At 38.7% G+C, this 24,954-nt stretch overlaps 1 protein-coding gene across 1 annotated transcript; it reads left to right on the top strand.

Moving 5' to 3' along the window:
* CEP97 (centrosomal protein 97kDa) lies at positions 1 to 24,954 on the top strand. Its single transcript, XM_010841999.1, has 11 exons — positions 1 to 134; positions 2,333 to 2,475; positions 3,218 to 3,376; positions 4,308 to 4,409; positions 6,184 to 6,297; positions 6,849 to 7,015; positions 12,250 to 12,414; positions 13,303 to 13,427; positions 14,112 to 14,889; positions 18,205 to 18,280; positions 19,925 to 24,954. The coding sequence occupies exons 1-11, from the start codon at positions 92 to 94 to the stop codon at positions 20,627 to 20,629; spliced, it is 2,577 nt and encodes an 858-aa protein (XP_010840301.1). The 5' UTR covers positions 1 to 91; the 3' UTR covers positions 20,630 to 24,954.

The raw sequence follows: 24,954 nt of genomic DNA on the forward strand, positions 1-24,954 counted from the left end.
GGAGCTGTAGTTTCAAGCTCGCTCCTCCCGACCACTAGCTCCACCGAGCAGTCGGAGGACGGTTGCCTGGTATTAACAGCAAGCGGGAAGTATGGCGGCGGCGTGTGCCGCCGCGGCTTTGCCTCCTGGAGAAGGTAAGGCGATCCCCACCCTTGAGTGCCAAGGTTTACTCCATAGAACTGAATTAAATAGTTGCGAGGTGGAGAGAAGAAGACTAGGTTTAATGGGTGCCGTTCTGGACCAGTTCTTTTGATGCAGAGTTGTGGGCTTCGCGGAGGCGCGCTGCCCTCTGGGAGTTGTAGTCCCTTGGGCGCTGCCTCGCTCTGCGGCGTCGCGGCGAGGTCCAAGCAAGGGACTACAAGCCCCCGAAGACCTTAGCGCTACCCGGCGCCGCGGATCCCGCGCTCTTAAGGATACCTGGTCTGCGGGTTTCTGGCTCCGGTGACCGTTCTTGGATGTCTGCGTTGAGTTCTGGGTACCCAGGTGAAAACTACAGGATCTCCCCCTTTCTCTCAGTTCCTAGAACATTCAAGAAACTTATCTAACACAGTTCCCTAGATTGACGTTGGGCCCTTTCTTGGAAGTGTCCCAGTGGCCAAGATAAAATCTGAGGATTATTCAGAGCCCACAGTTCACCACCCCTTGTTATGCAGACGGTATTCTGGGATCTCGTTTGGTCGCTGCCAAGCGGAGCGCGGGGCGTGGGTGCTTCCGTGGGTGCTGTGGGAGCGGAGCTCCTTTGTTTTGGTTACAGCTCGGAAGCTCTGGGTCACAGGCAGGGCGGAGGGTCGAGGCCCTTTTCCACCACTTAGTTCTGGCTTATTATGTGAGAGAGAGGGTCGAAGAGGTGTTTCGATCCCTTTGAATTGTGTGCAGAGGCTCCGCATTTTCCTGGGTCGGTATATAGCTTTCATCAAACTCTTAAATCCAATGACCACCTGTCCTCCCAAATGCTAGAAGCCATTCGACAATGGAAAAACGTTGATATCCTTCAGGAGAGCTATCTTGCATAATTATTTCCCGCAGTTATCTTAATCTGGGTAGAAATTTGAAACTGTCAGTTTCTCTAGCCCCTCCCCCCTCAGATATCTACTACTCTTAAACTCCACCTCCCCAGCCCACCGCGGCTATGAATGTACTGATAATAATAGCAGTTAACATTTATAGAGCACTTTTTATATGAGCCAGATAATGTTCTGAGTGTCTTTTTTTTTTAAAACATTATCTCATTTTCTCTGTAACAACATTATAAGGCAGGTATTATTATAAGTATTCCTATCTTAGTAGAAAAGTGAGCCTCAAAGAGATCAATAACTTGCCCAAAAAACCACCGTGTTTAGTGGAGCCAGAATTTGAACATCTTTTAAGTATACCAAATCATATTATTGAATGCTGTGTGCCAGGAATGGGATTAAGTGCTGTTCATACGGTTTCGATTTTCATCTCCATATAAATGTAATGAAGTAGGTATATTATTCCCATCTTGTAGATAAGTCAACATAACTAATACTTTGATTTTCAAAATAGTTTGGGCACGTTATGGTATACTGGTAGTTAGATTGTAAGCAGGTTGATCTCTATCAAAAGATTAGTTACATCTAAAAAAATACTGTCATTAGGCATAAAATATGGAATAATAGTTCACATTTAAATGTGAAGAATTCCAGAGTATTTAATATCACAGAAACTTGAGTTGTTGTTCTTCAGTCACTCAGTCATGTCCCTCTCTTTGTGACCCCATGGACTGCAGCGTGCCAGGCTTCCCTGTCCTTCACCATTTCCCAGAGCTTGCTCAAACTCATGTCCATTGAGTAGATGATAGCATCCAACCATCTCCTCCTCTGTCCTCCCCTTCACCTGCCTTCAGACTTTCGCAGCATCAGGGTCTTTTCCAAGAGTCAGTTCTTCTCATCAAGTGGCCAAAGTATTGGAGTTTCAGCTTCAGCATCAGTCCTTCCAATGAATATTCAGGACTGATCTCCTTTAGAATGGACTGGTTGGATCTCCTTGCAGTCCAAGGGACTCTCAAGAGTCTTCTCCAATACCACAGTTCAAAAGCATCAATTCTTTGGCACTCAGCCTTCTTTATGGTCCAACTCTCATATCCATATGTGAATATTGAAATCTAGATATAATCTGATACTTCTAAGGGAAAGTGAATAATTTCATTCTGTAGTCACTTAAAAATCGATTGCTTTAGTTTTAAACTCTTGATATTTATTTTACTTTAGTGTTTTCTAACTCTAAATGTATAAGATTTTATGAATATAATTTTATCCCTGTGCTCAGCTTTGTATTTGTGTTTTCTAACAATTTCCCTTCTCTTTTCAAGGATCAGTGGTCAATTGGTCAGGGCAAGGGCTACAGAAATTAAGCCCAAACTTACCCTGTGAAGCTGATATTCATACTTTGATTCTGGATAAAAATCAGATTATTAAATTGGAAAATCTTGAGAAATGCAAACGATTAGTACAGGTAGGTATTGCTATGTAGGGGAAATAGTTATATAAGACCAGTTTGTTATTATACAAAATAAAGCAGTAAGATAACAAATGTAACTCTGTAAACCTAGAAAGTAGTAGGTATTACCTTAAATTAAAAATAATTAATAGCTAAAATAAATTTTAAAATAAAATAGTAAAAAATTTAAAAATTAATTTTCGCATGATGACTATTAAGTGATAATTTTAAAATTTCTCCTGAAAATTAACACTTTTTGTTAATTTTAAAGTCACTTTAAAGTAGACTATACAAAGAGCATTTGTTAAAACAGAAAACATTTTATGTTGGCTAAATAACATAACATTTTATGTTACCTCATGGTGGAGGTAAAGAGTTGATTCATTCGTTCATTCAACATTTATTGGACCGTTCTTATGTGTCTGACATTGTTCTAGATTTTGATGGAGACAAAGTAAGGACTCCATTATTGTGGAGTTCACATTCTCAAGTAGTTGCTGTGTTGAAAATATTTTCTTTTAGTACTTGGAGGAGGTGTGGGATTGTTCAACTTTATCTCTATTTTCTATTGCTTAGGAGTGACTGCAATAATAAATAGTTACACTGCAGAATATTTAGACAATATATGTGAAAAGTATAAATTTAGTTTATGTATTTGGGAATGTTTGACCATATAAACAAATCTTTTTAACCACCCTAATGTGAAAGTAATATTTATATTTTAGCCTAAGAATAATGATATGTTTTCTTTCCTCAGTTGTCAGTGGCTAATAATAGGCTGGTGCGGATGATGGGTGTAGCCAAACTGACCCAACTCAGGGTGTTAAATTTGCCTCATAATAGCATTGGCTATGTGGAAGGCCTAAAGGAACTAGTTCATTTGGAATGGCTGAATTTGGCAGGAAATAATCTCAAGGTGAATTCTTTCTTTCTTTTTTTTTTTAGTAGTGTTTTTTAACTTTACAAAAGTATTTGCTATGAAAAAGGAATTTAAGCAGTAGAGAATTAAGTAGAATAAAAAATGAAAGTATCCACTCCCATTCCCCAGAGATAATTTCAGTTACCATAAACTCAAAAAAAAAAAAATTTTGAAAATTCATGCAGAATTAAGCTCTTAATTCATGCAGAATTAAGCATGTTTAATGGTACAGTGGAGAATATACTGTTTTAAAAGTCAGGAGCTCTCAATTCTGGTCCTGCTTCCACCACTTAGTAACTCTATCATTTTGGGTAAGTTAATCAGTATTTCCGTATCTTTTTTTTTTTTTTTTCATTGTATTTTTTGTTTTCTGTGTCTTATTTTTTGATATTGTAGACAAGGGAACTGTATTAAATGAAGAGAACTGACTTATCAAGCATGTAAGGTTTGCTCTTCTAACCACCTTAACTGTTTTAAGTCATTCAGTCTCATGACAGCCTATAAAGCAGGTACAATCTTTATGTGTATTATATAGATGAAGAAACTGAAGTACAGAGAAGTTAAGTAACTTGCCTAAGCTCACATAGTCAAGAAGTTGCTGAGCCAGGATTTGAATCCAGGCAGTTTAGCTCCAATGTTAACTTGTAAACTCTATGCTATATCAACTGTCATGTGTCATCATTGTCCTTCAAGCTGTAAGTATCTGGCATGATATGATCCTCTGATTTAGAGGGATAATGAAGGTAGAAACTTGCTATATAACAATATGCCAAATTCTGTTGGCACTGCCTTGTCTTTCTCTTGCGAAGCACTGTTCCTCTGCTTCTGACAATAAGAAAGAGGGAAGAGGGTCAGCTACAAGAAAGTAGGGAAGACTTGAATTTTTTGATATTGTGTGCATGAAATACATTTCCTTTTCTTGTAATAGGCCATGGAACAAATCAACACCTGCACCTCTCTACAACATCTCGATTTATCAGACAATAACATACCCCAGATAGGTGATCTATCTAAATTGGTATCACTGAAGGTAAGTGTGTTTTCTATGTCATTTCTGAAATTTTATACTAAAATACCACGAGAAAGTGACCTAATTGATCCATATATATATAGGTCTGCAAGAATAAATTGTGTTCATTATGATAAAAATTCTATTAAGTTCAGTTCAGTTCAGTCGCTCAGTCACGTCGGACTCTTTGCAACCCCATGAATCACAGCACGTCAGGCCTCCCTGTCCATCACCAACTCCCGGAGTTCACTCAAACTCATGTCCATCGAGTTGGTAACGCCATCCAGCCATCTCATCCTCTGTCGTCCCCTTCTCCTCCTGCCCCCAATCCCTCCCAGCATCAGAGTCTTTTCCAATGAGTCAGCTCTTGCATGAGGTGGCCAAAGTACTGGAGTTCCAGCTTTAGCATCAGTCCCTCCAAAGAACACCCAGGGCTGATCTCCTTTAGAGTGGACTGGTTGGATCTCCTTACTATACCAGAAATTAAGTATGAAACTTTTTGTTGTTAATTTCTATTACTGATTTACTTTAACTGAAACTGGTCAGTGTAGTTAAAGTTAATGCTTATTTACTGTTCAACAAACATGATGAAATTCCCTTCATGCCTAATCCGTCAACATTAGCAACTTTAGTTGTGTAGCATCACTAGTGCATAACGTGTTGGTGGGGTTAAGAATAATCATTCCTGTTTGACACTGAAGATTGCTATTTCCTTTTAGTGGTAGATATTATTAAATTACCAAAATTAACCTCACTTTAGAAAGTCTGTGGCCTATAGCACTTTTTATGGAGGGGAATGCAATAAAATAAATATGTAACAGTTGGAATCAACAGCTTCATAAAACATGAGTAGGCTTTTTCCATATTTTAACTCCGTTGGATATCATTAGCATAGATGAATTCATTAAGCCTCAGAAATAGTATTATTAGCTCAACTTTTGCCATTTTTTTAGCAGAAATCATTTTTAGCAACAATTACTTTAAACAATTTGATGTAGTCAGATACTGAGATAATTCAAATGAACTAAAGATGATTGCAAGTTTTTTTTTTTTCTTTCTAGAGTGGAGGCATAATTACTTTACCAGAATCCTGGTGTTGAGAGTCTTCAGTTTATTTTTCATTGTTACTGTCTTAATTTGAATTTGAGTCAGGTTTATCAAGTTCATTCTACCTTCCTCAGGTTTTAAGTTACCAAGAGAATATAGTTGCAAATCATAGTTTGTGGATTATCTCTCTCTTTTGGAAAATTTGCTTTCTACCTGATTGTTTCTCTTTTGTGTTGTTGTTGCTGCCTGATTGTTTCTCTTTTTTGTTGTTGTTGTTTGGGTGGCACGCAGGATATCTTATTTCCCTAACTAGGGATGGAACCCATACCCTTTGCAGTGGAAGCTCAGAGTCCTAACCACAGGACCACCAGGGAATTCCCTGTAGCTTTGTTTCAATGAATGTTTTCTTTCACTTTTCTCACCCTCTATTTTGATGTTTTAAAAGGAAATGAACAAGTATGTTGAAAGGTGCTCAAGTTTAAATAACTTGCAACATGCCTTTTGCTAAACTAAGCATATGTTCTTTGGCAAGTCTTTAAACTTTCTTGAGCTTAGAATATGGATGTGAAAAAAGAGTTGGACCAAATGACCACCTAGGACCCTTCTAGCATTAACAGTCTTTGATTTATGTGTGATGAGAGGTTATAGTAAAATAGATCACTTCCTTTTGTATACCTTATTTTGGTTTTATTAAAATAGACCAGTTTGTCTATTTCCATTTGTAATTCATTGCATTTTTACTTTCAAGACCCTGCTGTTACATGGAAATATCATCACCTCTCTTAGAATGGCACCTGCTTATCTACCCAGATGTCTTGCTATACTTTCTTTGGCGGAAAATGAAATCCGGGACTTAAATGAGGTAAAATTTGAGGGTATCTTATGGGATCATGGGAGCTGGAAACTCAGGAGAGATGCAGGAAAAGGTGGTGAGCTTGCTTTAGATGAGCATCTTGGAAGAAACTGCTATCAGGGTGAAACACTTGGCTCCAAAAGACTATTATTTTTCTTTCCACTTTTATTTAATGTCAGTAGGTTATTAAGGCTTAATTTCATTTGTAATGCTGCATTCTTTACTCCACTGAGAAGTGATCATTGGTGGAGGGACATCTACATTAAAGGGGTTAATAAGGCATACTCTGTACCTTTTTCTGGCTTCTATTAATGTTTTCAAAATAGGGTTCTCTTTGCTAGGAAGCAGTACTTTCTAAAGGACTTTGTGCAGCAAGAACAGATGGCCATATTGTTGGAATTTTTGGAATCAGTGGATAATATAAGAGTGTTACTTGTCACTTTTCAAAACAAGAGGGAAATTGTTGCATTCTCAAACTTCCAGAGATGTGTAATCAGCGGAAGCCCTGTGCTTGCCACTGAGTAGTCCATTTCATTCAACAAAGATGTCCTTTGTTCCAGGTCTCTTTTCTGGCATCCTTAACTGAACTGGAACAGTTGTCAATCATGAACAATCCATGTGTGATGGCAACACCTTCCATCCCAGGGTTCGACTATCGGCCATACATCGTCAGCTGGTGCCTAAGCCTCCGAGTCCTAGATGGATACATGATTTCTCAGAAGGAAAGGTGAACGTAACCCCTTTAACGTCACATTTATCATGGAAATTAACTGACAAGCTCATTTCTAGCTTACTACAAATTAAGGAGCTGAATATTGCTTGAAATATGAATTTAGAAATTAGTCATTAGTACAGTTATATAGTAGGCTTCCCTTTTGACTCAGACGGTAAAGCATCTGCCTGCAGCATGGGAGACCCGGGTTAGTAGACTCTGTGCTGTTCATTTAGGATTTTCTATCTTTTCTAAAAAAGAATAATAAATAAGTATCAGTCTTAGAGGTTGGGGGTAGTGAGTTTAACTTCATGCCCAACATACAACAAATTGAATTCTAAAGATTCTTTTGTTATTCAGTTGTTTGGGGCTTGGAGCATTTTTGTATAGAGACCATGTTATGAGTGCTGTGTGGGATTTTAGATCAGTCCCACAAAAACTTGCATCCATCATATTGTAAAGGCAATATTAACAACACCTTTGGACCCAACTACTCTTTATGAAAGTGACTGTGGGAAAATGCATGCAGAGTTCCAATTTGGAGCTGGTAGCAGTCATACTGACTGATCCTCACCTTCTAGCTATGAAGCAGTGGAAGTGGGAATCCCCTTTCTCTAGATCATTGATGATTTCTTCAGCTCAGAACTAGGACCCCTGCATGATGGGGTCTTCTGGAAGCTGGCACATGGTCAGTGGGATCAGAACTATAGGGGAGGTAAGGATCAAGGTTGTAGACAAGAAGGGGTGGAGTTAGAGAGGATAGTGAGAGTTGAGATGACTTGATCCTCATCCCTGCCTCCTTCCACCTCCTCTTTTCACTGCATACATATGTGCATTCATGGGCTCAACTCACATCATGTTCTTCCTCACCGTTTTTGTCCTTCTGTTGTAGAGACTGATGGTCACTTGGGGTGGCAGGGGGGAGGTTTCCAGTGGAAGGAGGAGTGGTAGATACTGACAGGGTTTTCCTTGTTTTTCTCCCTTCTGTTTTCATCTCGTGAACAGGGTGGGGGCAGTGAGGAATGGCAGCCAGGAGCTACACAGTGGTGGTGCTGGGGAAGGCTGACGTATGTCAGCTCTAGTTTGCCTGCAGACAAATGTGGCTTTTCTTTTTTCCTGCAGTGAGTGCTGCTTTGTACTCAAACACCTTGTTGGTGTTTCAAACTCGGTTAATTCTAAAGCTGGAATATGGATTTACTTGGATTTTCTTTTAAGAGAAAGACATTACCAGATTTTTCTAGGGGAGTAGGACTGATAACATTTTCACATGTGGAAGGTATCATGGTGAGATGGGCCGAGAGAGGAGGACTGGTAACATTTTCATATGTGGGAAGTACCATGGTGAGATGGGCCGAGATAAGGGTTTGGCATAAAAAGTGACCTGGGAGGAGAAATGAGACCTGGTCAGGAGAGACAAGAGAAAGCTTCACATCTTTCCCTACCACCCATTAGCTGTGTGGCCTGGGCAAGTTCCTTAACTTCTTTGATCTTTAGTTTTCTCATCTGTAAAATCTGGTACCTAACTTTGAAGTATGCTCTGAGGATTAAAGATTGAGGATTAAGAATAATGGGTATAGCATACTGATCATGTGGTAGGGGCTTAATAAATAATAATTGGCATTATTACTTAGGAATGTGTGTGTGTTCAGTCACTCAGTCATGTCCAGCTGTAGCTGGACTGTAGCCTGTCAGGCTCCTCTGTCCATGGGATTTTCCAGGTAGTAATACTGGAGTGGATTCCTATTTCCTCCTCCAAGTGATGTTCCTAACCCAGGGATCGAACCCACATCTCTTGCATTGCAGGTGGATGCTTTGCTACTGAGCCATTGGGGAAGCCCATTACTTAGGGATAAGGACTAGGAATTGAAGAGGTTTTTGTTTGTTTGTTTTTGGCTGCACCACTCAACTTATGGAATCTTAGTTTCCCAACTAGGGATTGAACCTGGACCCTCAGCAGTGAGAGCTTGGAGTCCTAACCACTGAAATGCCAGGCAATGCCTCACAAGCTATGTCTCTATACTGTGGAAATGGTTTTAATCAAAGTGACTTAAAGCTGAATTTGCATCTTTTTAAAAAACTTTCTCCCTAAAGTTTTGCAAATATCTAATTTCAGAGACTTCAGGAGGTTGGGAAGAGTAGACTTTTTTTGAGGGGGTAGCTTCTGTCTCTGATTCTCTCTCTGTGGGGTTCAGTTCAGTTCAGTCACTTAGTAGTGTCCAACTCTTTGTGACCCCATGGACTGCAGCACACCAGGCTTCCCTGTCTATCACCAACTCCCGGAGCTTATTCAAACTCATGTCCATTGGGTCAGTGATACCATCCAACCATCTCATCCTCTGCCATACCTTCTGCCTGCTTTCAGTCTTTCTCAGCATCAGGATCTTTTCACATAAGTCAGTTCTTCCCATCAGGTGGCCAAAGTATTGGAGCTTCACCTTCAGCATCTGTCCTTCCAATAAATATTCAGAACTGATTTTCTTTAGGATTGACTGGTTTGTTCTCCTTGCTGTCCAAGAGACTCTCAAGAGTCTTCTCCAACACCAGAATTCAAAAGCATCAATTCTTTGGCACTCAGCTTTCTTGATACTCTCTCATACTTATACTTTTATACTCATCCAGCCCAGCGTTTATCATGATGTACTCTGCATATAAGTTAAATAAGCAGGGTGACAATATACAGCCTTGACATACTCCTTTCCCTATTTGGAACCAGTCTGTTGTTCCATGTCCAGTTCTAACTGTTGCTTCCTGACCTGCATACAGATTTCTCAGGAGGCAGGTCAGGTGGTCTGGTATTCCCGTCTCTTTAACAATTTTCCAGTTTGTTGTGATAGCATATAATTTAGAAATAGTTTAAATAGTTTAAACTCTCACATCCATACATGACTACTGGAAAAGCCATAGCCTTGACTAGATGGACCTTTATTGGCAAAGTAATGTATCTTTTTAATATGCTGTCTAGGTTGGTCATAACTTTTCTTCCAAGGAGCAAACGTCTTTTAATTTCATGGCTGCAGTCACCATCTGCAGTGATTTTGGAACCCCAAAAAATAAAGCCTCTCACTGTTTCCATTGCTTCCCCATCTATTTCCCATGAAGTGATGGGACCAGATGCCATGATCTTAGTTTTCTGAATATTGAGTTTTAAGCCAACTTTTTCACTCTCCTCTTTCACTTTCATCAAGAGGCTCTTTAGTTCCTCTTCACTTTCTGCCGTGAAGTTGGTGTCATCTGCCTATCTGAGGTTATTGATATTTCTCCCGGCAATCTTGATTCCAGCTTGTGCTTCATCCAGCCCAGCGTTTCTCATGATGTACTCTGCATATAAGTTAAATAAATAGGGTGACAATATACAACCTTGACGTACTCCTTTTCCTATTTGGAACCAGTCTGTTGTTCCATGTCCAGTTCTAACTGTTGCTTCCTGACCTGCATATAGATTTCTCAGGAGGCATGTCAGGTGGTCTGGTATTCCCGTCTCTTTAAGAATTTTCCAGTTTGTTGTGATAGCATATAATTTAGAAATAGTTTAAATGTAATACTTTAGAATATCTATATAATCAACCATTGAAAAGAAGACTAAATGTAACCAGCATTGCGGAGTTCCTTGTCCCACTCATCATAACTCCCCTCCCCACTATAGTGACTTTTTGATAATTTAGAAAGATTTTTTTTTTTCCTTGTTGTTATGGAGCTCCCACCAGAGTAGCAAAAATTAGAAGTATGAGCAATATGTTTAGTTTTGATGGCTATGTAGAGCACTCTCATTAACTGTTCTAGGAGTATAAATCATGCAGTCACTTTGAAAAACTAACAGTATTAATGAATTTAAACATATAAATACCCTATGACTCAACAGTTTGACTGTGCTATATACCCTAGAGAAACAGGAGCTTATGTATGCCAGAAAAAATGCGTAAGCATGTTCATAGCAGCCTTATTCATAATCACTCCAAACATAATCACTCCAGCCTTATTCATAATCACTCCAATTTGGGAGGTATGTGGGACGTTTGGGAAATGTCAGTCTGTAAAGAAATAACTACAATACTGTTATCACATCTCAAAAAATTTAACAAGAATTCCTTAATAACACCAAATATTAAGTGCTTACGTTTAGTCCTCATAAATGCTGTTTTTAAATAGAATTTTGGAAACTGGTTCCAAATAAGGCCATACATTGTAATTGCCTGATGTATTTAAAATATATCTTTCTTGCTCACTTTTTCAGTATCTTAAAAGTTTACTGTTTATTGCATGCTGCATGGGTTGGCTGTGCTGATTTGGTCATTCTCACTTGGGATCTTGTGATGTGATCACAGTCAGGGCTGGAGTCATTTGAAAGGTCAGCTTGGCTAGAGGTCCAAGATGATGCTTTCAGATCTCCTATGGGCCCCCTGTCTCTTCGCTTTGCTTTCTCTTCTCTTTTTGGTTATTGAAGAAATCAGATTATTTGTCCTACAGAGTTTCCTACTGTGTTTATTTTGCCAATTGCTGCGTCCCCATGTGCTTTGACATATTCTCCCCTTTTGTGTTTTCTGTAAATGGGTAGTTGGAGGTGGAGGTTTGATCAGATTTTTGTGGGTCAAGGACAGCTTTTTGGGTCCTGTTGAGAAGCACATGGTATCTGGTTGTCTCTTATGAGAGGCTATTAATGATCAATGCCTAAATCATTAATTCATTGAGAGTTGCAAAATGGTGAAATTTTAATTCTATAATTCATTTTTAAATAAGCTGGAATACTTCTGTGAAGTAACTATTTGGTTACTCATTGGTATAGTTTGTATAGGAAAGATGGAATTAATAATATTTAATTCTCCCCCTTTATCAGGTTTTAAAAATAATGAGATGGTAGCTCACTAGCATCCTTCAACTGTGACCAGTTGGCTTTAAAAAAACTATCATTATGAGCTAATGGATTTAAACACAATTTATGTATTTAGGTAGTTCAGTTTGACAGTGAATGGAGAGAATACTTATTGCTTTTTTGAAGGTAATTTAAAAAAATTTTTAACCATTTAGTACAAATCATTGGAAGTGCTGCTAAGCAAAAAAAAAAAAAAACGTTTAAACCATTACAAGAGTAAGGAGAGTAAAGCAGAGGATAATTTTTCTTTTTAACTTAAATGTTACTCATGAAAAACATCTAGTGATGCTGGAAGGGCAAATTAAGAAGGAAAATCATTATTGCTTGAAAATGTATCTCGTCTACCCCAGTGCCAGCCTTTCTTTCTGTCCCCCAATTCCAGTTTAAAAGCTGAATGGCTGTATAGTCAAGGCAAGGGGAGAGCGTATCGGCCTGGCCAGCACATCCAGCTTGTCCAGTATCTGGCTACAGTCTGTCCTCTCACTTCTACGCTGGGCCTTCAAACTGCAGAGGATGCCAAGCTAGAGAAGATTCTGAGCAAGCAGAGGTGAGCGCATTTATCTATAGCGGCTGATGAGACTTTCCTGCAGAGTTAGTAGGATTGGAGAGAGTGCTGCAGCCATGTTTCTGGATCCCTGGGGCCCTGGTCACCGCAGCAGTCTTGCAGAGGAGCCAAACCATGCAGTGCAGTCTGGTTTCCTCCCCAGCAGCTGCATTGCTTGCTAGTCATTTCCTGAGTGGGGAGAGCTTCGCAGCCTGGCAGCCTGGGATTTAAAATAACTTCATTTGTTCTTTTAATGTGGGTGTTTTACATGGGCTTTAAAATACTAACCTTATAGAGACTTCCCTGGTGGTCCAGTGGTTAAGTATCCGCCTGGCAATGCAGGAGACACAGGTTTGATTCCTGGTCTGGGAAGATGGCACATGCTGTGGAGCAGCTAATCCTGTGCACCACAGCTACTGAGCCCAAGCTCTGCAACAAGAGAGGCCACTGGGAGTGAGAAGCCTGTGCACCAGAACGAAGAGTAGCTCCTGCTCACCACAACTAGAGAAAGCCCATGCACAGCAACAAAGACCCAACACAGCCAAAAATAAATAATAAATAAAAAACTTTTAGAAAAAACTTAAAAAAAAATACTAATGTTATATAGCTAGAAGCATTTTTAGTAGTCACTTCTTTCATCAGAGATCCTGTCTTTGAAGGTTTGTGTGTATGTGTATATTTATGATGGTGTCTGACTATGTGATTTAAAAATAAATTTCTTAACATTTTCTACCCATTAGACTTTGTAATTCAAAGTCATTAAATGTATGTACTTTGAAAATTTGTAAACTTCTCCCTTCTTGACATTGTTACCTGTCGAATTGTTGAAGGAAGCAGAGAAGCTTTCTTTTTTTGATTTGTGTTGAATCACATGAGGTATTCTGATTTTAGATTTCACCAGAGGCAGTTAATGAACCAGAGCCACAATGAAGAGTCGTCTCCTGTTGAATCAAGGGCATCCCTTGTGCCAGAGCATTCCAGCCCCATTCAAGATGGCCAGGTAGTCCCAGAAAGCGGTAAGAAGTTAACTGATCTCCAGTCCCTTTTTGTTTGATCTATTTGGTATCATAAAACAGGAAATAGTACATATTTTCAGAATGTTTTATTTGTTAGCTCAAGTGAACATTTGGATCTTTGATTGTGTGTGTGTATATATATATATATATGTATATTACACAAATGGCAGCTTCCCTTTTCTCTTAGTGATAAAGAATCCACCTGCCAATGCAGGAGATGTGGGTTCAACCCCTGTGTCAGGAAGATCCCCTAAAGAAGGAAATGGCAACCCACTCTAGTATTCTTCCCTGGAAAATTTCATGGACAGAGGAGCCTGGCAGGCTATACAGTCCATGGGGTCATGTTGCAAAAGAGTCAAACACGACTTAGTGGCTAAACAACAGCAATATACACAGACATATATAACTGTTAATTTTTAGTCTTAATTTTTGAAAACATTCAGAGGACTGCAACCTTTTGACTTGACCTAGTACTTTGATTATTTTTATGATTATTGCAAGAATTAAGTTTCTTAAAAATATTTGGTTTGATATTTTAAGGCATTTTGGAGGAAATTACTGAAATGATTTCATTGCCTTTTACTATATTTGAGGGATTAGATTTCATTAAAGGGATACAACTGAAAAAAAAAATCCCTCCTTAAATATTTACTGTTTCCAGTGATACTCTGTTGATTCTTTTAGAACCCGTCATCCAAGTCAATTCTTGGGTTGGGATAAGCAGTCATGATGACCAATCACATGCTGTTAAGAATAACTTTCCAACCCCTGTACACACTGCAAGATATTCTCGAAATGACCTGCATCTGGAAGACATCCAGACCGATGAGGACAAGTTAAATTGCAGTCTCCTCTCTTCAGAGTCTACTTTTATGCCAGTTGCGTCAGGACTGTCTCCAGTATCACCTACAGTGGAGCTGAGGCTGCAAGGCATTAACTTAAGCCTAGAAGATGATGCTGCTGCAGATGAATCTGTGAAAGGGCCTGAAAACCAGGACTTATCAAACAAGGAAGAGGAAAAGGCTTTGGGGGCTGCAAATGAGAATTCTGTTCAGATGACAAAAAGTGCAGTTGGTACAGAGATAAATGAGAAAGATGGACTGTTACCTTGTCCTGAGCCAACAGTCACCAGTGCTGGCTTGAAGGATCACACCCACAGTCTTACGTCTTTTCCTGAGTCAGTTGGACGCAATGTCTTCCATACGCAGCCAGACAGTGAAGAAGCCAGGTCTCAAACAGCTTTAGAGAAAGTTCCCTGCAGGCTGTTAACCCAGAAATCTGTTCCTTTGGGACAAGATAAAGTTGCCCTCCAGAAACTGAATGAAGCAGCCACCAAGCTTCAGGCCTGTTGGCGGGGCTTTTATGCCAGGAACTACAACCCACAAGCTAGAGATGTGCGCTATGAAATCCGTCTTCGCAGGATGCAAGAACACATTGTCTGCCTAACTGGGGAAATAAGGAGGTGGGTGAGAAGTCCGTTTTAAGGCTTTTACTGTGAAGATGCTGTTTTGTTGGTTTGGGGGTGTCAGATTCTTAACTTTCATTCAGAACACTGACTCAAACGCTTGTGGCTGGGACACTTTGCATACTATGTTGCCACTCTAGGTTTATCTCTGACACCGTACTGAAAGCAGCTTGAGAGCAAGGACTGCGATATGTGCCTCCGTATCTAGTGCTGAAATTGGAATATAGATGCAGCATAGCAGTAAATGTTGAATGAAATGCATGCCTTATGGACATCTATGTACCTAAACACAGAAGATAAGAAAATGTAGAAAAGCTGAATGAGCATAAAAATGAGAAGATGAGGAAGTCTACATAGAACCCAGTAGATGACATAAGAATTAAGGAAAATAGTAGGGACTTAGAAGGGGTTAAAATTTGGGGGCTATGGTGGAAGTTATGTGTTCATTCTATGGCTCACAGTTTTCATGACTGTCACCCAGGGAAATTAGGATTTCATAGATTTATTCTGAGTATCAGTACTGCACCTGGCAGTATTTACTGAGATTATCAAGTGGGAGAGGAGGAAGAGTAAGAGAGACTGAGAAGGGACAGCCAGAGTGGGAGGAGAACTGGGAGAGAGTGTGTCCCAGCTCCAGCAGGGCCATGTTTCAAGAGAGAAGAGAGGAGCTGTAATGGGACCGAGAATTGTATACTCGATTCAGCAACTGGTGGTGACTGTGTCTTGAGGGTCCCCAAAACTATCCCCAGGTTTGATTTGCAAAAAGGACTCTTGACTCAAAAAAGCTATTCCTTATGATCATGTTTATTATGGTTTATTAGAGTGAAAGGATATAGATACAGTCAGCAAAGGAGAAGACACACAGGGCAAAGTTCAGGAGAGACCAAGTACAGGCTTCTAGTTGTCTTCTTCCAGTGCACTTTTACAGGTGGGGCTCAATTCTTGAAGCAACAATGAGTGAAAACACATGAAGTATTGCCAACCAGGGAGCTTGCTCAAGCCTTGGCATCTGGGGTTTTTATTGGCAGACAGTCACCTAGGTCAGTCCATATGACTGACCTTAACTACTCAGACCTCAGCTCCCACCCAAGGTCAAACCGATAACATTGTAGCCCAGGGCCTCAGGTGAACCAAACTGGTATTCACCATAAAGCACATTGTTAGCATAAACCAAGGTCTCAGAGGTACAAAGGTGCTCTAATCGGGCAGGATATTCCAAAGGCTTAGATGTTATCTCTCAGAAGCTGGTCAAGGCCAGTCCTGTCTTTCGGATGTTCCAGTTTGAACATTTCAGTCCTGCTAAATTAACCCTTTCCTGCCCAGTGAGCTTCCTAAGAGTAGCTTCAGGGGGTAGTGGGATGAAGTCAGTTTGGAAAGGACTGAATAGTGAAAGAGAGGTGAAGAGTGAGCACAACCAGCTTTGGACGAGTGTTGCTGTGAGGAGGAGAAGGGAGCAGGTGGTTGCCAGAGGAGAATCTGGAATTAAGAAGCTTCTTTTTTAAAGATGGGAGATATAGAGGAGGTTTATGTGTTGGTGGAAATGATTCAATAAGGAAGGAAAAACTGATGGTGCAGAGCAATGAAAGAAGTGCAGGGCGGAAGTTCTTGAGAAGGTGAGAGAAGAGGTTCGGTGCACAAGCGGAGGGAGTGAGGTAGGAGCAGGGGCAGGTAAGGTGGTAGGTATTGATGGTAGGGGATGCGGAAGTCCTGTCTGATGGGTGCTTCTCTTTTTCCAGTAATATACAAAATGTGGTCAGCACTTGGAAATGAGGGGGTGAGGATGTGAGATGAGAGGCTGAAGGAGAGAGGTGTGAAGTATGGAGTATTTATCTTAAAAGTGAACTTACAAAGGGAATGGAGAATTCTTGGAAAGTATGAGGAAAAACTTAAAAGTGCGAAACAACAAGTCAAACTGTGATTTTTATCAGCAACTCTCAGCTGTTGTATTCTGATTTTGGACCCGGTTCAGCCAGGAGTGGGTTTTTTCCCAGGTGAATATGGTAGGGGAGAGAGGGAAGGAAGATCAAGGGAGCTGAAGACATTTTGAAGGGAGATGATTATAGTGATAGATCTTGGAATTTAAATGAGGTAAAAGGAAAGACAGGAGAAAGACATCATTTGTATGGTGGTCATAGATGAGGATTGGATGTCCAGGTTGTTGCAGATTGGGGCAAGAACAAGTGAACTGAGAGGTTTGTGTTGGTGCTTGAAATCGTTGTTTTAAATGGTATAGTCAAAATACTTGAGTCTGGAGTGGGGACTGACATGACTTAGCAACTACACTGCCACCACTACCAGAGTGGGACTGAAGATGATTGTTAGAGCATCCATGTGAGTGTCAAGGGCTCCAGAAATGACCAGGGGAACAGGACAGAGAAGAATACTAGTGCTGAGGCTTCAGTGAATGGGGGCCAATAGTGGGAGCTCAGAACTTGAAAAAGAGTTGGAGGAAGTTTAGCAAGATGGCTGGAGTTCTTGCAGGAGGAAAGTTAAGAATCATTTGTAAACAGCAGTGGGAAGCAGTGTTCTGACCCTGATGTATAAGTGAAAAAAATAGCTGCTACTTGAGAGGGCTACAGTGCCCTTGGACGTGCGTCTGATTTGGTCAAGGAAAAGTTCAGCGAAGAAGCTGAGTTTATATATGGGGGTTTGCTGATTATAATTCAGGAGTCCCCCATGGTGCAGTAAGAAGGCTTGAGGGGCTGGAGAAAGTAGGTCAGAGTTTCAGAACAAAATGGGGTGACAGTTTGAGAGATTGGACAGCTAAGGGAATCCTAGGTTTGTGATAAGTTTTAAGTATGGAGGGGAGACAGTGAGCCCACAGTGAAACTTTAATGAATGAGGGGAAGTTATGCACAGGGAAGTCTGTTGATGATAGCAAGGAGCATGTCAGGACTTGGAGCAAACAGGGATGTGAAATTTGATGGGATTAATCCTGCTGGTCTCTTCAAAGAGAAGACCAGTTCTCTTCTTCTCTTTGAAGCTATGATCCTGATCCTTTCTGCTGCTCTTGCTCCTTCTGTGTGTTTGGCTGCAAAATTGAGGCCAGATAAAAAAGAGCCATTTAATATTTTATTTTTCAGTACTGGCAATACTTTGTAGAATCAGTATAATCTGAATTTCAGTCACATCTAATTTGGCTTCTATGTTGAGTCATAGTTTAAAACTAAAGTTTCACTTAGATATTCTAAAAATGGAAAGCACCTATTAGATAATTAATCTCTTTCCAATGTATATGTTTATTTGTCATAATAAGAAGTACAATTCAAAGCACCCTTTCTTGTGTCAGTAATGGACTTTGAATTATTGTAGATTAAAAAAAGAAAGAGATGAAGAGCGGATTCAAAAATTTGTTCAAGAAGAGGCTGTCAGATTCCTTTGGAACCAGGTAAGCCCCTTCCTGCTGACTTACCTACTGTGTAAATGAAGAAAAATTCTAGATTTACTGAGATAATCATTGAATAGTTACAGGTAAGGTAGCACCCTTCCTCAAGGTTAAGGATGTGGTTTGTGTTCACTGCCAGTAACTCTGAACTAGGACAGTGAATTTTGTTACATTTTATTCTGAACAAAAATATGTTCATAATTTTGACCAGAAAGATAAAGAACTATAGCACTGACCGAAGAAGGATATTGGACAAACTGTCCAATAGATATAAAAGGACCAATTTAAGTTTCAAGTAGCTGTTTTGTTTTATCTTTTAAGACTATTTGAATGAAAGATGACTGAAACTGTGTGTGATGGCTACAATATGTGTGTCCTAAAAAGTCCACATGACTTCCAGGTAGAGAGTTTGAATCCTGAAATAGCATGCTATGGGGACAGTTCAGACATCAGTTTTACTACTATTGTATCCCCACAAATAGTTCTCGGTGATTATTCCTTGGAAGTATTTTTAGAAAAGAATTGGTTATAATAGAATTTTATCTATACTGTTATTTTTGAAAATACATAGTAAAAGGTCTGGAAAGATAAATATCAAAACTGCTATCAAGGATTATCTTGAAGGATGGTCTAAGGAAACTAAAAAAATCTCTATATTGCTTTCCTGTTGCAGATGTTACAGTCAAATTCTGAGGTTCTAAGTATACTTTAAAAATGTAAAGGTCCGGGAATCCCCTGGCAGTCCAGTGGTTAGAACTGCACCCTTCCCCTGCAGGCCGCGTGTGTTTGATCCCTAGTCAGGGAACTAAGATCCCACAAGCTGTGTGGCGCGGCCAAAAGAAAGAAAAAGAAGTAAAGGTCATACTATCAAGAACTCCAGGAATTTTTAGGTATTTTAGAGTTGTGTATACTTCATTGTTAGGTTTTTTCCCCTCTCTTTTTAAAATAATTAATTTTTGGTTGCGCTGGGTCTTCACTGCTGCAAGAGGGCTTTCTGTGGTTACAGGAAATGGGGGCTGCTCTTCACTGTGGTGCTCAGGCTTCTCGTTGAGGCGGCTTCTCTTGCAGAGCACAGGCTCTAGGCACACCAGTTTCAGTAGTTGTGGCACATGGCCTCTGCGGTATGTAGAATCTTCCCAGACCAAGGATTGAACCTGTGTTGCCTGCATGGGCCGGGGGATTCTTATCCACTGTACCACCAGGGGAAATCCTACATTGTTAGTTTTTAAAAACTCTTATCTGAAATGGGTATCTAGCATGAGACTTCCATTTTAGAGAATCTACTCATATTAATAGGTTCTATTGTGTCTTGTTAAATAGACTTCAGTGTATTGAGAACCTTATTGACCCCTTAGTGAGCTGTATGTGCGTTATTGTGCTTCTGATTATCTTTATAGTAGAAGCAAATGAATTGCTTTGGCCCATCCCTGCTTTCCTGCTTTCCAACAACGTGAACCACTTTTGCCAACCAGGTCTAAGCTGGGGGTGCTGTGGAAAGGATCAGGGGAGTCAGGACATTTCTAATTCCAGTTTTGCCATCCGCCATTTACCGACTTCCTGAGTGTAGGGGAAAAAAAACCTCAAAGGACAGTTGTAAAATGGGCATGATTTATATTTTGTAGTGAAACTATATCCTTTGGTTTGCAGGTAAGGTCTCTACAAGCTTGGCAACAGACTGTGGACCAGCATCTAAGTTCCTGCCATATTGATGTTCCCCCTATATCAAGTACTCTGGTGCCATCTAAACCTCCATTATTCACCCAAAGTCAGCAGCCATCTTCTGATCAAAATTCTGATTGGTTCATTGCTCCTGATGAAGCTCCTCAAGAGAAATCCTTACCAGAATTTCCAGACTCTGGTTTTCATTCCTCCTTAACCGAACAAGTTCACAGTTTACAGGATTCTTTGGATTTTGAAAAAAGTTCCACAGAAGGTAGTGAAAGTTCCACAATGGGGAATTCCATTGACACTGTCAAGTATGGCAAAGAGTCAGACGTAGGGGATGTTAGTGAAGAACATGGTGAATGGGGTAAGGAAGGCTCAAACAATGAGCAGGATAATAGTCTGCTTGAACAGTATCTAACTTCAGTTCAGCAGCTAGATGATGCTGATGAGAGGAGACACTTTGATGAAGGGATGGGAGATAGTAAGCTTCACCTACCTCGTTCCCCTGAAAGGTTAGACGTCTTATCTGATAGCGCTTCTATAGATGTTGCTCAAGGTGTATCTCCTGCTTTGCAATATGAAGTCAGCCAGACACCAGAGAATTGTGAATTAAATGCAGAAGTACAAGGGCAGCAGTCAGAACGTGATTCTACATTTCAGGTATTGCATGTTGGTATTATTGTTTAGCATGTCTGGTTGCTTGAAAAGCAGAAGTCTATTTAATTTAAGAATATTTTCAGTTGGCTTTTTTTGGGGAGAAGAAGAATATTTCTCCCAATTTTGTTACTATTTTTTTTCCCCCATAATCTAGGTACTGAGCTAAATCTTCCTTTTTGTTTTGTTAGTTTTTTATTCAGCTATAATGTATCAAACAATATTTATATTGAAAGCCACATGCACTTTATTAACAACTAAATTGCATCAACAGTATTCCTATGTTTTGATGTATTCATTTCCTTTCAGAAATAAACTAGAATACCTTAAAGGAGATAGGGATTTTACCTTAAAGATACAAATAAGAGAATTTTGATTCTTCTGTATGTGAGAAAGTTAATTATATAGTGAGGAATGCAATTTGCTACAGTAAATATAAATGACAGATAGGAGGATTGTGAACTATTGAAATTTGCCAGCTTCTTTGGAGTAAGAACGTGTGTTTTTAAGCCTTTTTCCTCCCTATGAATCCACAAAAGACTTCTTGTAAGCATAAGAAGAAAAGGTAAGATGATAGGATTTTTCAGTGGGGATAATTAAATTGTTTCATGGAAAACTTGAATGTTATGTATCAATTTCAACATATGAAGCAAAGTTTTCTGTCCAGAATTAAAGTGAAGCTTGTTTAAAGGGCAACACAAGAATATTTCTGTTAGGTATAGACTCCATTCACTTGAGATAATAACCCAGCAAACATTTATTATCTTTTCATTTAGTGATTTTTCACCCCATAGATAAGTATTCCCTGGTGGCTCAGTTGGTAAAGAATCCATCTGCAATGTGGGAGACCAAGGTTCTATCCCTGGGTTGGGATGATCCCCTGGAGGAGGGCATGGCAACCCACTCCAGTATTCTTGCATGGAGAATCCCCATGGACAGAGGAACCTGGCAGGCCACAGTCCATGAGGTCACAGAGTCAGACACGAGTGAGTGACTAAGCCCATGCACAGATAAGCATTTATGTGCCAATATATTGCCAGAAATTAATGTACACTTTCTTTGTTCCTGCTTTATATTTGCTTATATATTTCCGCAGAGGCCCATGGTCATTTACTTCACTCTTGACCTCATAGAAAAGAACATCTAAAATAATACCAGAGGTAGAATAGGAATGACATTTTTTATAAGGACTATTTTCCATCTAAATCTGAAAAAGTGCCACATTTGGAAGACAACTTAATGGTGGTAAAGAAAAAATAAACCTCATTTATTTCTTTACTCATTAAAAAGAGTATATATCTGTAACTCCAGGAAGAAATGATAATATTGTATTCGAATGTTAATAAATGCATTCGCAAACCAAGGATAATTTTTGGAAGCTTGAGATTCTAATCTTTGAGAATGTTCTAATATCATTGAACACACATATCTGACTTCCCCCCAGTCTGTGTGTAATGATTTAAAACTATGGCAATAATTAAGTCTTCTCTAAATTTAGGTGCTAAATATGTATTCATTAGTCACTAGGTCCCCTTCTTTGAAGTTACATAAAATAAAAGCTGATCCTTCCAAGAATAAAGTCAGGGATCACATGTTATACTATGTTGAGAGTTAGAAACATTTCTTCACTGTGGGTAAGATGTACTTTTCTTGGTTTTTAAATATATAGCACTCAGGTTGAGAAGACTTGGATTTCATTCTCAGAAATCCAGAATCTCTTGCAAAGGAAAGATTTTCTGTCTCTTATAAACAAACAGCAGTCTTACATTCAAAAGATTTTCCCTAGTGAAGCATGTGTAACATTGATGTGTGTTAAATAAAAATAGAATTTTTAACTTTTTGAATAATGCTGAGTATCTTTCCTGAATGATTTTGAATTTCTTAAATCTACCCTATTTTTCTATTTTATAGTTAAGTGCCTCATTTGCTGCCCGTAGTTCGACAAAGGAAAACCAACTTACACTGCACTAGTACCAAAGTGCTGCTTCATGGTGCATTAATTACTTGTTAATTTCTCATAAAAGCTCCTGAAATGTTGTGGTTCAGTATTACCTAGTAGGTTTCTTCCAATGTCTGCTCCCTGTTCTTTTTTTTGAGAAAGGGCAAAACACAACTGAATTCATTTGAGTATTAGCATTTACAAGCAACATTTCCTTTTTTTACCTTTGCCTTGATTTTCTATCCCATAAATGGTATTCAGCATACTTTTAATTTGAAATTGGCAGAATATGATAATGACTAATATCCTACTCTTCATTCTATTTAACTTTACTAGTGTTTTGAAGTGCAAGAATATTAAGTAGCCCCCAACCTTGACTGTACAGATTATCTTGAATGTAAATAGGATGAAAATAATGTATATTAGAATGCAGGAAAACTGTGGCATAGATAATATATTTTAATAGGTTTACAGTGTAATTTAAAATTATTTAACCAAGATATTTGGTTTTAACTCTGTGGGCTCTTCATTGGTCTGGCTGACGAGGGAATGGGCCTCATATGGTTTGGGAAGTTGAGCTTTACCACAGTATTTGTGTTTTTCTAATAGATGTTTAGTTCAGCTGTGGTATTTTAATTCAACTCTCTTGATTTATGGCCAATTCAGCATATCAATTAGATATTTCTTCAGAAGCACAGAATCATACCATGTGAGAATTTTAAGGACCTTAGAGATTGTCTATTCTAATCTCTTTGTTTTAAAGATAAAACTAAAGCACAGAGAACTTAGATGACTTTTCTGAGGTTATAGCTAGTTTATTGGAGAAGGCAATGACACCCCAGTACTCTTGCCTGGAAACTCCCATGGACAGAGAAGCCTGGTAGGCTGCCATCTGTGGGGTCGCACAGAGTCGGACACGACTGAAGCGACTTAGCAGCAGCAGCTAGTTTATAGGAAAAGAAACTGTGGAAACTTAAAAGTTACTTTATTCCAGAATTTTATTATACACATTCTATTATTCTTTACTTTTAGTAAGTCAGTAGAAAGTCTGTACTTATTTTTCATTTTCTTTGAAAGCGGAAAACTACTTCTAAAAGAGCTAGAGTTCTGCCACTCAAGGCAGAGTTGCTTGTAGAAAACAACTGATTTGTTCAGAACCCTGAGTGAATTTTCTCCAAGAAATGTGATTTGATTAAAATGGGTTTTAAAGAGTAATACAGTAGAAACTAACATTTAGAAAGAATAATTACATCTTGGAGTCTATTTCATTGATGACAAGAAGTATAACAGATTGCTGAGATATATAAAATTTTCTAGTGAAAAGCTAGTTTGATTATATTTCAAGTTCCTCAGAACAACAGATGTTAAAGTTTAACTCTCCTGATAATGCAGAAAGCTTCAATCATGACAGTTGATACATAAATACTGTAGTTTGGTTTTATAAATTCAATTACAAAAGGCCTTATAATATGCATGTTTTTAGGAAAATATTTAACCACACAGTTGTTAGTATATATGGAGAATACTTTATTCTTCAATATAAGGGTGCCATTCTTGAGAGTGGATTTGTCCTTTGTTTTGGATTATTTTGAATATATAAACACCATAATAGTGTATTTTCCTGTTAATCCTTAAGATAGGTCTAGCTCTACTTTTAATAAGTATTTTCAGAAACAACATGGACTTAAGATGTACTGTCTCCCTTTAGTTAGTTAGATAGTTTTTTTGGCACCAATTCTTAGACTTGGATTTATAACAATAATATATAATATAAAAAAATTTTTTCTCTGAAGAATTAAGACATAATAAAAAGGGAAAATATAAAAATGAGTCTGGTCAGTTTCCCACTTGCAAGTGAAAAGTAAAAGACTTGTTTATTTATTTTGCCACATATTTATTGTAATATTTTAACTTTTAAATATATGACCTCCTTATTTATGAAATAAAACAAAAATGGTCTGTAAAGGACATTCTAAGCATTTTTAGTGATATTGTTTTCATTGATCAAACCTATTGTGCCATATTAAATTTAAAAGTCAAGTAAACTGAGTAGTCCTCATAGCCCCAAAAGAAACAGATAATTCATTGTCTTTTAAAAATGAGGTGCTTTTTATTTGTGAATGAGTAGAAATCATACTATAATTTAATTTCTTAATTGATTTTAGTGGATCACAGGAATCAGTCTGTAGAGGCTTTGTTCATTTTCTGATTAAGTTTCTTTGAGTGTTTTGTAACCATTTTACTGTTAATAATACGAGTTTAAAAATAATTTGACTTTTTACTATTTTTAGGTTTCTCTTTTATTGTAGAAATAGTAAATGATTTAAAGTGGTTGTGGATTGTTTTAAGAAGGTTTAATTTATATTGTACTTAATTTGTATTTGAGTCTCTAATTCTAAATAAAAATTTGTATATGTGT

The sequence above is a fragment of the Bison bison genome, unplaced genomic scaffold (assembly GCF_000754665.1).
Source record: "Bison bison bison isolate TAMUID 2011002044 unplaced genomic scaffold, Bison_UMD1.0 scf7180017864168, whole genome shotgun sequence".
NCBI lineage: Eukaryota > Metazoa > Chordata > Mammalia > Artiodactyla > Bovidae > Bison > Bison bison.